We start from the raw sequence: 17,292 nt of genomic DNA, 5'->3' as shown, positions 1-17,292 counted from the left end.
CAAGAAATTAACTTTTATTAATGGCATTAACATAACTCTGAAGAAAGCGAGGTAGAAGTTACATTTCACTTCCATTGTATTTTTGAACTCTGGTCCTATTCCCACAACTGGGATCTTTGGGTTACAAATTGACTATTTCCAGCCCAAGATAAGCAGCTCTTCTCTGCAGTTTCACTCAGTCAGACTTCTACCTTTTCCTTCTCAACTCACTAGCTGCCAACTCCCAACTGCCGTTCTTAACTACCATTTTCCAACTCTCTCCCCAGCATTCCATCAGCTCTCATTGATTGCTCCTAGGGAGAGGCAGAACCTAGCCTGTTCATCACAACCATAGAAACATGGGGAAATTCCTAGATGTAGTGCTGATGGACAGTTTTCCTTTCCCAGTGCCTGCTAAGTATTTTTAGATAGAAGGAGGGGACAGGTTGGAATTTTGCCCAGCAGGGTTTCTGATTGGCTGTGCAGATTTTTTAAAAAGCTCCTTCAACAGCAACTGCCACCACAGCACAAGAATTTTCACTGTGACTGTTTCTGCACCAGTTTGAACTTGCATTTTTAAAGGGTTGAGTTTTTTTTGTCCATTTCTGCACTGAAATTTACCTTTTCAGGTGCAGACCTGAATTTCCCCCTTGCTTGTCCTGCAACAAAGGATTCCCCAAAAGCGAGATCTAACAGGGTATTTTGGGGGGCTGTTCACTGCGGAAATGCGTGCATTCAGTTTTTCACTATACTCACCATTTTGAGTGTTTGGGCATGCCCCTTTCCTCACTGCCATCCTCCCTCCTATCTCCCTTCCTCCCCCTCCCAGTGGAAAAGTGCCCTAGTGCTCCTTTTTCCATATGTGCTGTGTCACTTTTCCCACCAATAGCACCCTTTTATTCCACATTCCCTTGCCTCCCCTCTTCCCCCCAAAGGTGTTTAAAAAAAAATAAGGTTACAAAAACAATAATGTTACAATGCTATGGTGTTGTAACAAGCAAGACTGTTTTTTTTTCATCCTTAGAGGATTCAAGAAGGTAGCAGGCTATTGAAGAACAGGGTGAGGAAGAGGCAGGTGTGGATAAATCTGCACGTGCTTCTCTGATGCCGCAGCATTGTAACACAATAAGCTTATTTTTAAAAAACCTGGGGAGAAATGGGGGAGATGAGAGATTGTGGAATGAAGGGGCACAATTAAAAGAAAGGTTTAAGCAGGAACCTAAAAAAAACCCTTTTGGAATGGGGAAGGGAGCAAAGCATTATGGGAGGCTGCCTCCTTTCCCCAATGTCGAAAACATATAGTGAATTACAGCCTGGAAAAAGAGGGGAGGAAAGCCCAAATGTGGAAAGCAGAGTGCTAACTTGCAGCATCCAACAGAAGTCCAAAGTGAGGCTAAAATGAGGTATGTCTCCTAGTGCAGAATGGTTCTGCAGATAAAACTCTGTGTATGCAAGAAAATGGTTTTAAACAATACATTCATTTTAAAGGGTATCCTGTTAAACAGAGGTTTGACCTAAAATGTTCAACAGTTACTATTAGAATAACTGATGACCTCACCTTCAAGATCTGTAGTTGGCTCCACCTCTTGTGACTGCCATTTTCTGGTTGACTCTGCCAGTTGTGGCTTCCACCCACTGTCAGGATTCCAAAAGTGCCTACAAGCTCAAAAAGCTCTCCTAGACCATTGCTATGAAGGTAATTTTCTAGCCATTTCTTTTCAAGGATGGGGGGATTGAAGCTTTGATGATGCTAAGTCCTGAGATAATATCACTTACTTAGGAATGTAGCTTTCAGATGTTTTCTCTTATTTCTGCCTTTCTTCTCCCAACCCCATTATTATTAATGTACAGACCTATTTCCATAATAATGAACTAGAAACTTTCCTTTGTCATTTAAAGATTCTTGAATATCAACCAGAATACTGGTGTTCCTCTACTGTATACCTCCAGCATTAATTACCCCTTTCGTTTGATGAATTTATTTTCATCACCTACCTGCTCCCATCAGCCTCCCCTCCCCAACCCTCCCTGTGGATTTCAATAATAATATCTTAAATTCTAACAAATATATGGGATATAAGCTTTCATGAATTGAAGTACACATACAATGTGGTGTATCCAGCCATCTTCCAAGTAACCATCCTCCAACTGAAGTGCTTGTACTCCATTGAAAGAGAAACGTGTTTTGGTTAGAGGAAGACATAAAAAGGTGGGATATAAGCATTTGAATAAACTATTCAGTTGAGTGGTAGAATGGCAGTAGGCTCCACCTTACTGTCATTTTAAACAGTTACGCCCTTCTAGTATTAAATGGACTTAGCCCAAGAAACTGGTGAGAGAAACAGAGCACAAAGAAGTGCTATCTGTCCAACCATACAATTTTAAGCAGAGTTAATGTCCATCAATCCACAGTTAGACAGATATTGTCCATACTGGAAAAAAACTGGTCTCCCTCTGCTTTTATCAAAGCCATTTCAAGGATGGATTCCCTGTCAGAACTTTCCAGAAAAAAACTAAACTGAAGATTCAAAAATGGGCTGGCATAAAATGTTAAGACTGATTTCATGCATGGGAGATTCATCATCTCTTACTCTTGGGCTATCTTGACAGAACAAAATGGTGCTTGAAAAGTGATAAAGGTAATCTAATTCACATTAAATGAGCATGCCAACAGGTTTTCAATTGTTCAGATGAACTATCCTTATGTGGGGACTTTGGTAATCTTCTGTACAAAGAACACTGTGGATGATGAGTTACTTTTTTTAAAAGTCAGAAACTACTTGCTAGCAGATATAGCACTGTAGCCCCAAACAACGTTTTGTGAAACGAAGAGTCTCCTTTTCAAGCAGATTAGTTTAAGCTGTGGTGGGTTTGTCAGAAAACGATTAATGTTCTGCAGGGATTCAGAGTGGCCACTGCATCCTCTGTAAAGGACACTCCATCTCTAGGACACAAGCTGTCTTCTCTTACCCCATGTATGAACACAGGTAACATTTTCCACATTGTGTAGAGTGTGACTGGTGAAAGGACATGTACACATTTGGTGTTTAGGTGTAGGCAACAACAAAAAATTGCAAGTTTATGGACCACAGGAAACCTCAGGAATATCAGTGGTGCAGCTGTAGCTGTTGTTTGAGCCTGAATTTTGCAGCTCAGTTCAACCCTAAAAGAGTACCTAGGATGCTCCAGCCTTCCTTTGGAGGGGGGTGGGATGCTGTAGGCAGGATCACTGCAACTAATACCAAAAAACCTCAGCTAGTCACTCTGGTTTCCGGAGGCAGCAAGCAGATTTAACTGCTACTTCAATCATTTCCTGAGGGTATCTCTTTAATTTCTCCCATATAACAAAAGAATATGCCATTAACTCCTGCTGGTAAATAACAGCTGTACTAGGCAGACCTGTTGGGGTTTTTTTCCCTCCACACAAGTTATTTACCCTGGAATTGACCCTGTTGGGAAGCTTCCCCATAGCACTGCAGTGCATTCATTAGGGAAGTCCAAAGGTAGCCAGTCTTCAGTTAAGCCTAGAGAATACCTCAAGCTGTTGTTTTTGTTCATGGAAATGCAACTATTAAGGGTTATTAAAAAAAAAAAAAGTAACAGCAGCCCCAACTTAGGAAGGGCTTACAGTCCACGCCTACAGTCCACTGTGCAATACACATGCATTTTATTTCTCATACATTTTCCCATCTTCCTTTAACACTGGAAGAGGATTTGATATTTTTAAAAGGCTGCCTCTTGGAACTTTCACATAACGTTCATCTATTCATGGCTAGTATGATTTCTATATGAAATCAAATGGTTCCTTCCTCACAGCCCTCTGATGAATATTGTTTGTATTAAATGAGGACTGCGTTAACACTCTCCATCTCTCTGCTCACATGATTTTAAAAACCTGCCAATTTGCCAGTTGCACTACTTATGAGCAATCAAAGGCTTGAACTAGCAGTTGCTGTTTTGACTTGGTGCTCAGTGCTAGGCCAGGGATATATTCTGAATACACATGTACTTTCTGTGCCTTTATGCTGGTACGTTACATTCAGAAACAATGACACTATGACCTCAGTTTCCCATAGCTGGCCCTTATCGTTGGTAGAAGATGGAAGAATTTTTTACTTCACTGTTAGTCGCCCGAGGTCTTAGCAGCCTTTTCCTGTGTGGGAAGAGAGGCCAGGTAGGGGAGTGTTTGTTCACCACTCTGCCCCTACTTCTCACCGCATCTAATCTCTAGAGAGTCTCCAACAGTCCAGCCCCTTGTGAGAAAAGACTACTATAACTGCTGAAGTCTAAGATTAAGATGCTCAGGCAACTGCCTTGCACATCTGGTGTGTATTAAAATGGATACACTGGCAAAGAAAATATACTCCAATCTTAAGCAAGCAAGGGGGTTAACCCTTTCATTTCAGAATTAGGAATGCCGTGTAACAATTGTGTCTTTGCAGTGAAGGTATTAGAGTGAGAACGGAGAGGCCAGAGTGCCGAGCCACAGAGCGAGTTCGTTGGTCAACATCTCCAGTTGAAAACAATAGTGAACAAAAGGGATTTTTCATGGATATGAGCATGAAGTTCAAAACTACATTACTATCACTAAAAGTTATATATAAATAACCTGACATTCAGGTACTCTGAAGATTGTGTGATATTGATGGTAAGTTATAATAGCTGGTATTTGTTGCTTTACTGATTGTTGTGATAAACCACCATGGAGTCTGCCCTGAGCCTCCGGGGAGGGCGGTAAATAAACAAACAAACAAATAAATAAATAAATAAATGTTTTCTGGAAGGTGGGAATGCGTTCTCATATAATTCCACCTTCCTGTAAAATAACAACCCCCTTGCCACCCTCCCCTGCTTAATGGACCGTTTCAGCTGCAGCTGCATGCCCCAGGGGGACGCATTTCAGTGCAGAGATGGTTTGTCACCAAAATGTGTTCGCTGTGGGGAAGCAGAAAGTGGCACACCAGCTTGCGCCGCCCCATGGGAGCACAATAAACAGTGGAGCATGTTGCCCCACTGCAACACTCTGGCTGCAGCCCAGTGCAGCCACTACCATGTGTAAGAGGCCTACAAGTTCCACAAGAGCTACAATCTTGCGACATAGCAGCACATTCACAAAACATGCACCAGGCCAAAATAGCTAAGAAATGCCAATTCACGATGACTTCACCATGTTAAAAATGGTCATGTGAATCAGACACTTCCCATAGCTTCATGCAAGTTATAGGTGAATACTAAGGATGCATATTGTTTTGACTACAGTTTCCCAAAAAAACTCGGGTACTTTATATACATTCTATTAATCTATGTTTATTTGTAATTTCACAAAATTAAATAGCTGCTTATTATACTATAATGTGTTGCCACTAGGACCTTAAAGTTATGGACTCCCCATCCCCCTTGTACTATGTTTGCATGGTATCCATGATGGTATTTGAGCAGATTGGTGTTCGAGCACTATGATCCTTTCTCACAAAAGTAGATTGGTTTCAGGGGATCTTCATAATCTATAATAACACAACATAAGGACTTTCTCCAGGAAATTAAAACTGACCTGGCAGTCCCCATTTCTGCCACCTGATTACAAAGTAGAAAATTGCAAAGTAGAGCCTGCCTCCTTGAGGGGAAATAAGCAAATGCATCTGACTTTTGGACTGCTGCAGGAACATGTCTCACTCTGACACAATTACCTTATTTCTTTTATTTCCAGACAAGAAATACAAAGGTTCTGCATTCTTTGGTATAGAATTCAGCTAAACTATCCTACCAATAACCATGTGACACCTTTGGAAAGGGAGAAATGTAACTGGGAGGAACTATGCATTTGGATCATTAGGATATTATTGATTGCATGTGATGTTTCATGATTTTTTTACCAACAGGAAACTACAGGAGTGCTTTTGGATCCTGTCTATACCAAACTTCATCACAGCATTGCTGAGCTTTGCCCAGGGGAGTTCTTAATGTAACCCCACTGTAAGGATAATAATCTATTATTAATAATGCCATTGCCAAACTAATACAGTTGGTAAAAGAAAAGATATATTGGGAAACAGATGAATGGTGTATTCCACCAGTCCATCAAAGCACTAGTCCATCCATCTCAGTACTGTCAACTAAAACTAACAACAGCTCTTTAGAGTTTTAGGCAAACAAAGATATTTCCCAGCACCAAATATCTGGAGTACTTTAACTGGAGTTACTTGAAAAGTTTGGCAATGGTATGCAAAGCATGTGCAACATTTTATGCTTTAGAGGCAAAACACAAAACCCACTCTGTGTGCAAACATATTCTTTGCCAGGAGGTGAAGATCTAAATATATAGAAAAAAACACTTGCTCTTATTTATTTATATTATTCATTTAATTATTAATATGCCACATTATTCCCCAGTAGGGATTCAACTAGACTTAAAATATTCACCCTTTAAAAATAGTGAGATACTTACCTTTCATTGTCGTTATATTCTGGCCCCTCCATATGACGTCGCCAACATGCGGTGTCTGAGCAGTAAACAGACGGCTACATCCTCTATTTAAAGTGCTAGTTGGTGAATCCTGTAAAGTGGATTCACCAACATATGCAGGCCACCAGCAAAAAAAAATGTATGGTGGTGAAGAAGCGCTATCTTCATCTCCAACGTCCCGCCCTCGCACCCACCTCCCTCTCCCTTCTCCCAGGGATGGGAGTTATTTTTTTAAGTGAACTGCCTGGAGCAATGAATATGCATTCAGTCGTTCAGGCAAAGGCAAAAGAATCCCCCCCCCCCCCAAAAAAAAAAGTTGTAGCACAAAACATGCCTCTCTAAACATCTTCCCTCCAATCAGGAATGAAATTTATTTTTAAAAGAAGCAAGACTCATGATTCCATAAGAGGTGGAAATAAAAAAGCCCTATTCATCTATGATTAGATGCATAGGCATTTCAATGGAGAACTATTGATATATTTTTTAAAAAATTAGTGGGCATTGTGGGCCCTTTAAAGCATGAAGATAGGGGATTGGCTGCCTGGCTTGGTTGACAGGCAGAAGAGAGTCTCATATAAATTGTGTTGCTTTCTTCCACCATTTCCAGCAGCACTGGTAGAGAGGGAGAAGTGTGAAATGGCGGCAGAGAAGAGCGAGACAGCAAAAAAGGTGAGGAGGGGCTGGGAGGCATGATTATATGTATCATTACGCCACTTAGCTGGTGTAATGCCATGGTTAATAATGTGCGGAAATGCCCATGGTCTTCCCCCTCTGCATTTTATTCTCACAACAACAAACCAGTGTGAGAGTCAGTGCGGTGGACTGGTTGGAATATCAAACTAGTATCAAATCACAAATCACTGTCTTGGCAGTAGCATGTGCGAAAAGGATCTAGGAGTCTTAGTAGACCATACATTGAACATGAATCAGCAGTGTGACTCAGTGGCTAACAAGGCAAATGGGATTTTGGGCTATATCAAAGGGAGTATCATGTCCAGATCATGGGAGGTGAAGGTACTGCTTTATTCGGCTCTAGTTTGGCCTCACTTGGAGTACTGTGTTCAGTTTTGGGCACCCCAGTTGAAGAGGGATGTTGACAAACTGGAATGTGTCCAGAGGAGGGCAACAAAGATGGTGAGGGGTTTAGAGACCAAGACATATGAAGAAAGGTTGGGGGAGCTTGGTCTGTTTAGCCTAGAGAGGAGACGACTGAGAGGGGATCTGATAACCATCTTCAGGTATTTAAAAGGGTGCCATATGGAGGTTGGAGCGGAATTGTTCTCTCTTGCCCCAGAGGGACAGACCAGAACAAATGGGATGAAATTAATTCAAAAGAAAGTCCATCTAAACATCTGGAAGAAGTTCCTGACAGAGCAGTTTCTCAGTGGAACAGGCTTCCTCGGGAGGTGGGATATTCTCCATCTTTGGAAATTTTTGAACAGAGGCTGAATAGCCATCTGACAGAGAGGCTGATTCTGTGAAGGTAAAGGGGTGGCAGGTTATAGTAGATGAGCGATTGGGATTGTCCTGCATAGTGCATGGACTAGATGACCCATGAGGTCCCTTCCAACTCTATTATTCTATGATTCTATGATTCTAAAACATTGCCATAGGTGAACCTCAGCCTCTCACAACAGTGTTCTTGTGAGGATGAAACAAAGGCGAGGATAACAATATAGAAAAAAGGTGGGGTATAAATGAAGTAGGTAATCTATGAGGTAGGTTAGACTGAGAAAGACCACACAGTGTTGTGCCACTGCCAACGTTAGAGAATTCATGTGGTGGTTCTTCTGACAAATGTACAGCAGGTTCATTCAGGACTATGGAAGAAGTATTAAAAAACTGTTAACATCCAAAGCCATTGTTCAGTTGATTTCCTTTCTGCACATAGAATGCTTACTGTTCATCCTGCTTCCTGATGAACTAAAAGTGGGAAGGAACATCTTCAGAATCTCTATACTAACTACCATGCTTCTACCTAAGAGGACTGCAATTATTCTGGGCAGGATATAATTTCAATTAAATTAAATGCCTGTTCTAATGATCATATATTCTTCTTGCCCATATGTTCACAGCAAATTGTGCTGGCTGGGTTTATTTTGAACGGCTTGTTTTTACACCTATTTCTTGTGGTTTCTTGTGTGTTCCTACACTTCCACATACATTTAGAAAGCTAGCACATCCTGACTTCATATAATTTGCATGTGTGTTATCCTCTCAGATCAGGTGTGTCTTCCCACAACTTTTCCCTGCTAGTGAACAATCCTGACAATGCCCTATAAAGCACAATTGGTCCTTTCCTGGTCATGAAGGGTAACTATTGCTGCTCAACTAAATTGCTTGCATATCTCTCAAAATGAGAACAGCCCACCATGTCCTGTTCTTGTACAAATACTTGTGCACAGGTTAACTTCAATCAGGTATCCATTGAAGATCTTCCCTGAAGCTGGGAGCTTTGCCTATACTGGAATGTTTGAATCCAGTAGCTACTAGACTCAGTTGGCTACTTCAGACCAGCATGGCTACCCACCAGAAATTGTATTGTGCTGTTTGAATACATGAAAAGTAATCCTATGAAGAGGTTCAAACTACACCCAAAAAGCCAAAGTGGTTGAGGAAAAAATCATTGCGCTGTTCACAGAGGTGTGAAAAACAGTACAATCCTAAATACAGTTATGCCTTTCTGGGCCTGTAGAGGTCAATGGGCTCAGAAGGTTATAATTTTACTTAGGGCTGCCCTGCTAGTGAATCAAGATACAGATATCCAGAATTCACAATCTCATGGCTTGCTATTATCACAGAATCAGGTTTAGTATACTGATATGGCAATTCCAGGAAACTCATCAAGCTGCATACATCAACATTTATCTAGGAAAGTACATACAAAAGTACATATGTTAAGATTTTTCAAATGATTAATATCGCTAATCCTTTTTCCTCAGATACATAAGACAAATCTACTGAATGTTTATCACAAAGAAAGACTTTCCAAGGGCTTTCAGTCATTGGGTACTTCCAGCATCACTATCAGTGTGATTTTCAACCTAGACATAAACTAGAACAAAATAAAATTTAAAAGGCTCAAATATAGAACTCTTTTATTAAATTAACAGATAATTAGCTTCCTTGTAACATTTTATCAGAAACCATGTCTAGAGCCAAGACATTTTCCAGCTCTTTCTTCAAGCAAAACATGTTGCCTTTTTGCCAGTTTTTTAAAACACAACACTGAAGAGTTAAACATAGAGCAGAAAACTCTCCATCCCCTGGAATGCAGTTCCAAGGAGTCCAGAGATACCTCACTAGATATCATCTTTCCCAGACAATCTCCTTCCAACGCTGGATATTCTTAGCAATTGCTGTAATCTTACTTGGGTCTCTCCAAGTCTCCTCTAAGGGATCTAGAGAATTCAGGACAGCTGGAGATGAACGTGGCACAGGATGGGATGGGACCTTGCTGGCACAGCAAAGCCAGACTTAATCAATGACCATACATGGGCAGCCTCGGAGCTTTGTGGCTCATTGGAAACAAGAAGCCCAAATGGGAAGCCAACCTTGAAGGTTGTGCAAGGATAGTTGATTGTGTTTGTAAGGAGCTATTTTCTGGCTGAATATCTCATGTGTTAACAACAAATGGGAGTGTCATCCTTCCTGACAAGATATTTCCATATGGTCACATTGATAAGAATACCCTACCAATTCTACCTTTGTGTCTGTGGGGAGGGGGTTGCTTATTTAAATATTTATATACCATCTTTTGTCTTGTAGCTCAAGACGTTTTACGGTTTTAAATTAAAATAATTAAATAAATTAAACCCAATACCTCCCCCCATCTAAGAAAATGCCTGCAGCTCAAAAATGGCTACAGTTCAATTAAAACCTTTAGCAAATAAAACAGCTTGTTATCTCTTACAAACATCTAAAGGCAGTGCCCTCTTCGGGTATCCTCCCAGTAAGCAGGGCCCATATGTAGCTAATTTTGGAAATTGCTGAAATGTATTTTGGGATTTATGTTTCAATTAAACATTGGAAAATAAAACTGGGTTACATCAAATTAAGCCCTTTTAAGTTCCAGTTGAATCAATGCAAAATGGAAGTGCCTTGCCTGAACAATTGTTTGTGATGCCTAAATGTGAATGTGCTTGAATATAGCTGAGGATGTGGATGGAGTGGTTAGAAGACACATGATTCAGCTGTCTCACTTAAACTAAGCAGGTCTGATCATTGCCTGAATGGGAGATCACATGAGAACCTTATGTATCTTGCCTTGAATTCAAGGATGAAGGACAGACTGTAAATGAAACAAATAACATATAACAATTTGAGAATTCTTCCATCAGGTTCTGGGACACATATTGGACCCATGTGCAGTACACCTCAAGGGGGCACACATATACCACATGGCCCTGCATAATCAAGGGATAGTTAAGGCAATAGGTCTTTGGCACAGCTCCTCTTGCAGAAGTTTGGCTAACAGAACATTCAATATTCTATTATATAATCTGCCAGATTCTAGAAAAGCACAGCAAGTCTTGCCCCACCCCCTCCAGTTCATCACATTTTTGCCCTAGCTGCTTATTCTCTCCACAGGAAATAGAACAGTACCAAAGAAGTAAAGAGAAAATCTTTAGTGAAGGACTATGTGTAACTCAAAAATTTGCATGGCATAGTACCAACAAAAGCTTATTCCATAAAACACACACATCACTAGTCTCTTTTGCATCTTGAGATAGCTAAGACCAAACAACAGTAGTCCATGCCATGAGCCAGAAAAAGGCAAAAGAAATTGATTAGGAATAATATATCTTATAGATCTTTTCTTTTAAAAACTTCATTAATAAACACATCCACTTATCTGTGAGTTTCAAAAAGGGCAGCTACTCAAATCTGAAAATAAAAATGCAGCTAAAATGGTTATTTTACCAAGAAGATGATTAGCTGTATGGTAATTTATAATTTATATCTATGAAGAAATAAACTTTTCTTTATGCAGAAAACAAGTATCAAAAAGTAAAACAAAAGAACTTTCCTTAAAAACACCATTTAAAAATGATAAAAAGGGCAGAATGTCACATGGTACATTTTTTGCCACATATTAGTAGCCATATACTCTCGCTTTAACCTACTTCACAAGATTTTGTGAGGGGAAATTGTAAGAAAGGATAATGATGCAAGCCTGGACTCTGGACATGGGCCTGTCTGGATTTGACCCCCCCCCCCAACAGTTGAACAACTCATTTTGCATGGGATCTCAGAGTAGCAGGAAGAGAGAGGGAGATCTACCAAAGCAGCCACTAAAGAAAGCTTTTTCCTGACCCAGGGTGATTATGTCATCAGGTGAGAACCAAAAAGGTTAGGGATAAAGGCAATTATAAAAATAGAAACATTTTATTGAAACTCATATATTTAAAAACATTGAAAATATATCTGTTGGCACACATTAAATATTTGGGTAAGTACACCAGTATTGCCAAGCAGTTAGCGCCTGTACCTAACACATTTCGATCTAACAGATCTTCATCAAACTCTTTGCGGCTACTACATGTATTGTGTTCATCTCAGTCATCCCAGTCTTAATGGTTCACTTGTCACATGCTGGGCCAGTTGTGAGAATCATGTGGATTTTCACCAAGGCATGACCAATAAAAATGATTCCACAGTAGAAGCAGCACAGTAGAAGATGACGACCTAGTGAATATGGATACTAGCTTTATATTCTAAAAATACTGACCTACTTTGATAGACATTGGAATGGAATCAGGGCTCAGACCAGAAACTCATGGGACATAAAATGTGCCAGTTTCTCTCTGCAACACTCCCATTCTTGTCCTGCTATTTCTGAAATTAAAATGAAGTTTGGAACAGTTATACCTTTGTGTTTAGAGCAGTGGTCCCCAACCTTTTTATCACCGGGGACTGGTCAATGCTTGACAATCTTACTGAGGCCCAGGGGGGGTAGTCTTTTGCCGAAGGACATCACCACTGGCGCCTGAGCCCCTGCTCTGCTTGCTTTTCCGATGGTGCCCCTGACTTCCCGCTGCCCGCTGGGGGGTGCTGCCAGCAGCAACTGCTCAGTGCCAAGATGAGGGGGAGCCCCAGCCATGGCAGCCGCTGGAAAGCACCAAAGGTGAGCCAGTGGCAGAGTGGCAGGGCAGCCCCCGAAGCAGCCAGGGAGGAGTACGAAGAGGAGCTGTGGCCCGGTACCAACTGATTCACGGAATGGTACTGGTCCCCAGACTGGGGGTTGGGGGCCACTGGTTTAGCGGACACAATCTTGTTTAGGATTGCACTGCTACTGGTTTTTCAATCCCTAATACTGGCTAACTGAGCAAATGCAGTTTTTCTGATCAGACCAATAAAAGTACTGGTGAGCTGGCAAGGGCATTTTGTGTGCATTGTACCAAACAGTTTACATTTATCCACCAGATCAAAAACATAAAATGAAGCATTTACACTAATAATACTGTATGAAACAGGATAAAAGTTAGAAAGGGAAAGGAGACCATCACCAAACTAGCTTCGCTAAGGTGGGTGGGAAATATATTGTGTACAGATCTGACTTCAAGAACATAAAGTGTAGGAGCTTGTAATTTCAACCAAGCAGTTCTGTGCTTGGGTTTCACAAATAGGTTATTGATGAAAAATTAACTGTCTTTGTTTTATAAGAATAGTTGAGTGCAGGCCTGTGTCATATCCCCTGCAAAGCTCTTTCCTCAGGGTTGGCAATTGAATATATCTATGTCCAGAAAGGGTACCTATGTTCAATCTCCCATAGGGTACCTATGTTCAAAATGCTGTTTGGTGCACATGTGTGTTTTACACTGGAAGCAATATGTTAAAATCTCATTCTTTAAAGCAGTTGATCTTGGGGGAGTGGTACAACATGAAATGTTGCTATAATATTGTTAAATCTGCAGTGTAGAATTACCAACAGATAAAGACACTGACTTGTAATAACATTTTTATAATTTTGTACTTGCAACATTTAAAAACACTTGTAGATAGCCACCTCTTTTACTTGAGGCTGATCTCAATATAACATGGATGCATTTTGCATGTCCTAACCACTATTTTGCTCACACAAGCAATGCCTTTAGAATGTTAGCAAAAGTGCAGATGATTTCTACTATTTTATCCCATTTTAAATTAATCACGTTAGTAAAGTCTAATCTTATGTAAGATATATACAGAGGGTTTTAAGCAACATTAGGGGATGGTTTGCTGCTAACTGTTTAAAAGAGGTTTGTTTCTGGTGAATTATAATTGTGTTTGCCATAGAGAGCTCAGGCAATCAGTTTGCCTGGGCTGAAAAATGCCAGTTGCCAAGGGAAAAGCCAGCTGGTGCTAAGGATCACACAAATAGGTTTCAATGTATATACAGTGGTTTTAATTCTTTTCGCTTTTTCAGCACTCCTCAGTTGTGGAATTAGAGAAATAATATTTTCAGTATAGGCTCAAATCCACTTACTTAAGATTCCTATGAATTGTGGATCAAACAAATACATTTTCAATGCTCCTAAGGTGCTACTCAGTGGATTTTGTTCTATATGTATATGAGGAAACACAGCCTTTTCTGAATATGAGGCAAACCAAACAAAATATATTTTGTATTTAAGAAGTCACAGCCAACCCCCTCCCCCAGCAAAAAGGCATCTGTTATACTGAACAAATAAAAACCCCATTGCCGTGAAGTGTTTGGGAAAGGAGATACTTGGCCCTTGTGGAAACATGGCTGTGTGACCACACTTAGAATCATAAAATCGTAGAGTTGGAAGGGACATCCAGGGACATCTAGTCCAACCCCCTCCCAACTACCTGCCCACTCATAGTTACCCCACTTTCTTGCTCAAGTGATCCCTCCACCAAAAATCTCCAGAATCCAGCCTGGCCTGGAGGAAATTCACCTACGCTAAGCGGCAATTAGCAATTACCTGGATATGCAAGGAAGGGCCACAAGAGACAAACACTGGCACATCCCTTCCTGCCCACTTTTCCCCATGAACATGACTATATTGGCTGAAATACACATGACAGATCTAGCTGTTGAAAATCAGCTCTGTCTCAATGGAGGAGGAAGTGGGGGCCTAAATTAAGGCAGAAAAGATCTGTGGACAAGCACGGTGTGACTCTCCTCCAATCGACCACTTCCTTCTCCTGTAGTTCATGTCTCTAAATCCTTGTCTCCCCAATGGGCTAACTTCTAATATCACAACCCAATGCTATAAAAGGGGGGGGGGGGAGGTAATCTGCAGAAAGTAGAGTTGCCAACTTCCAGGTGGCAGCTGAACAGAGATTAGTTTATCTAGAGAAAATGGCTGCTTTGGAATATAGGCTTTATAGCATTATACCCCACTGTAGTCAGGGGCCAATCAATCAATCTTTATTTACAGTCATTTAGACAAAAATTTCAGATGCTCTAATAAACAATGGCACTAAAAAGGCAAGGTAATACATAAGAAAAAGTTTATAAATGCTCTAGCTGTAAATTTTTAGAACTTAAAACCATGAAAGTCAGTATTTAAGAGAAGCTTTAAATACCAATGACTATTTTATTTTATTTATTTTTTTATTATATTTATATACCATCCTCCCCGGGGGCTCAGGAAAGCAAAATGGGACATAATACAATAAAACTAATAAACTGTTAAAATATAAAACTAAAAGCAAGATTAAGGGATGAACCATAAAAGCTACCAACCAAAAACATAAGATTGTAAACCCACTGTAGTCCCTCCCCTCCCCAACCACCGCCTTCCTCAGGAACACCCCCCAAATCTCTAGGTATTTCCCAAACTGAAGCTGGCACCCCTAGCAGATAGAGGGAAGAATTTGCACTCCTTCTCATGCTTGATTTTCTCCCTGTATTGGATCCCAGCCCTGCTTTACTTTCCAACACCCTGATGTGCTCACATCAAGGCTGATAGTATACATATTGTGCCATTTCACCTATTACCTTCATAATCCTTATAACTCCATCATGGCTTTTGTCTCCATTACCTTAATGTAAGTAGTGTGTGTGTGGGGGGGGGGGTACTGAAAGATGGTGGCTTGTCTATAACCATTTTGTGAGTCCATGACTGAGGGAAGATTAAAATGAGTTTCCAAGGCATACTTTTACCTACTAAACCAAAAATGCATAACATCAATGGCCATGGCTGCATAAAACATCTGTGAGAGTCTACAAATGGCCCAATGGGATTCCAATAACAGTTTCCAGATGTCTCTTTCTACCCAGTTCTCTTTTCATTTCCCCCCGTTAAACTGTAAAGCTGTTTTTTGAGCATTAGATACCAAAACATATAATCAAGCTGAGTGACTCACCTCTGTGTCTCCTCTGGGGCACCTTCTTCTGCCCCAGTGTCACTCTCAAGATCTCTCAGACACTCCTCTGAATCAGCCATTTTCTTCGCTCGGTAAGAGAGTGGTCCAGTCAAATGAATTTGCAATTGCAAACTGTTTTGTGAAAACAGTAAGTGTGCTATTGCTCTTTCCCCACTCTTCCTGTATTGACTCTGAGGCAAGCAGCACCGGAAACCATGTGGGGCTGAGGGTGTGGGTTTGTTTTTCAGTCAGAAAGAAGTGCACACACTCACACACATATACAAATCTTAAAAGTAAAACTACCCCCCCCCTCTCAAAATCAGGAAGTAGTGGTACAGGCCACAAGGGATGCAGTGAATAAAAGCAGCTCACAGAGAACTCTTTGTCCCAAGGCAAGCTATCTCACAAATGTTGCATCAATAGCCTCAGAACTCACATGTATGGTTATTACCTCACTTTTTGGTTCCTAGCCTTATCTATGTTTTGTCTATGTCAGGAGCCTTAAGGCAAATAACAGGGCTTGAAGGCTGGGTCGTTGCAACACAGCTTCAGCAAGTATGTACAAGCAAGATAACTAAAGAGATGGAAAGAAGTGCAAAGGTCATAGCTGCACAAAAAGAACTCTGGAAGTAAAGAAGAACATGACTCCAGTGGCACTTTATAGAATAACAATAACTAAGAGCAAAATCTGAGACAAGGGGCACCTTTAAGACCAACAACATTTTATTCAAGGGATAAGCTTTTGTGTGCATGCACCCTTCCTCAGAGCTGACTTCATGTGGTACATGATTTGTTCATCCACAGGAGATTCCTGTGATTCATAGATAGAATTTGGAAGCTGGCTATGGTTCGTACTTGGATGGGAGAGCAACCAAGGAAGACTGGGCTCACGATATGGATGAAGGCAACTTCTGCTCATCTTGTGCCTTGAATATTCCTTGAGGGGTTTGCCAGAAGTGGGCTGTGACTTGATGGCATTTAACAGCAGCAACAACAAAAAGGACATATATATCATATGCTGGTTAAAGAGAGCTCTAACTCACGACAGTTTATGCCAGAACCAATTTTGTTAGTCTGTGAAGTGCCACTGGACTTTTGTTTTGCTGCTCAGATATAACATAGCTGCCCTTGTGGATTTGCCCTACAAATCTACCAAAGAATATCAAGCCCAGGGTCCTAATGGCTGTACAATGGACACAGCCTCGCAGGGTAAGACTGCAAGAAGTGCTCATAGACCTGTGGAGCCAATGACACCAGTACATCTAGAGTGACATGTTGCTTCCTCATTTACTTTTGCCTCTTGCTGGGACTGTCTCTGCCTCTACTGTATCTATTTTTGCATCCTCCAGAGGCTGACTACATCTTTGCATGTCACTGTACAGACATAATTCGGTCCTTGAGGATGAGGACTAACTTGATCCTCAGAAGGGTCCACAGTGGCTGATGCAGTTCAGAAAATGTAAGGAGGCAGGCAGTTTCTCAGATGAACTGTTGCCACTTCTGGGGCTCATCGTCAGCCTCTCTGGGCC

General features: G+C 41.0%; 1 protein-coding gene and 1 long non-coding RNA gene across 3 annotated transcripts in view; one reads left to right on the top strand and one right to left on the bottom strand.

Annotated features, from left to right (window-relative positions):
• Nucleotides 1-16,141, bottom strand: part of LSP1 (lymphocyte specific protein 1) — a 102,945-nt gene extending 86,804 nt beyond the window's left edge. Inside the window, exon 1 of the mRNA XM_077321497.1 lies at nucleotides 15,764-16,141. Coding sequence (XP_077177612.1) covers nucleotides 15,764-15,843 — 80 coding nt within the window. The 5' untranslated portion in view covers nucleotides 15,844-16,141. The remainder of the gene's footprint in view (nucleotides 1-15,763) is intronic.
• On the top strand, nucleotides 1,602-9,485 carry LOC143828744 (uncharacterized). Of its 2 annotated transcripts, none has more exons than XR_013227843.1 (5): nucleotides 1,602-1,675; nucleotides 4,422-4,627; nucleotides 5,859-5,952; nucleotides 7,053-7,111; nucleotides 9,385-9,485. It is a non-coding gene; the product is annotated as an uncharacterized LOC143828744 (long non-coding RNA). The 2 variants fall into 2 exon arrangements; XR_013227844.1 differs by having other exon boundaries at nucleotides 7,050-7,111.
• Nucleotides 16,142-17,292: the final 1,151 nt, after the last annotated feature.

Source organism: Paroedura picta, chromosome 2 (assembly GCF_049243985.1).
Source record: "Paroedura picta isolate Pp20150507F chromosome 2, Ppicta_v3.0, whole genome shotgun sequence".
NCBI lineage: Eukaryota > Metazoa > Chordata > Lepidosauria > Squamata > Gekkonidae > Paroedura > Paroedura picta.
Note: the sequence above shows the minus strand (reverse complement) of the source record. Positions and strands in the feature narration are given on the sequence as shown.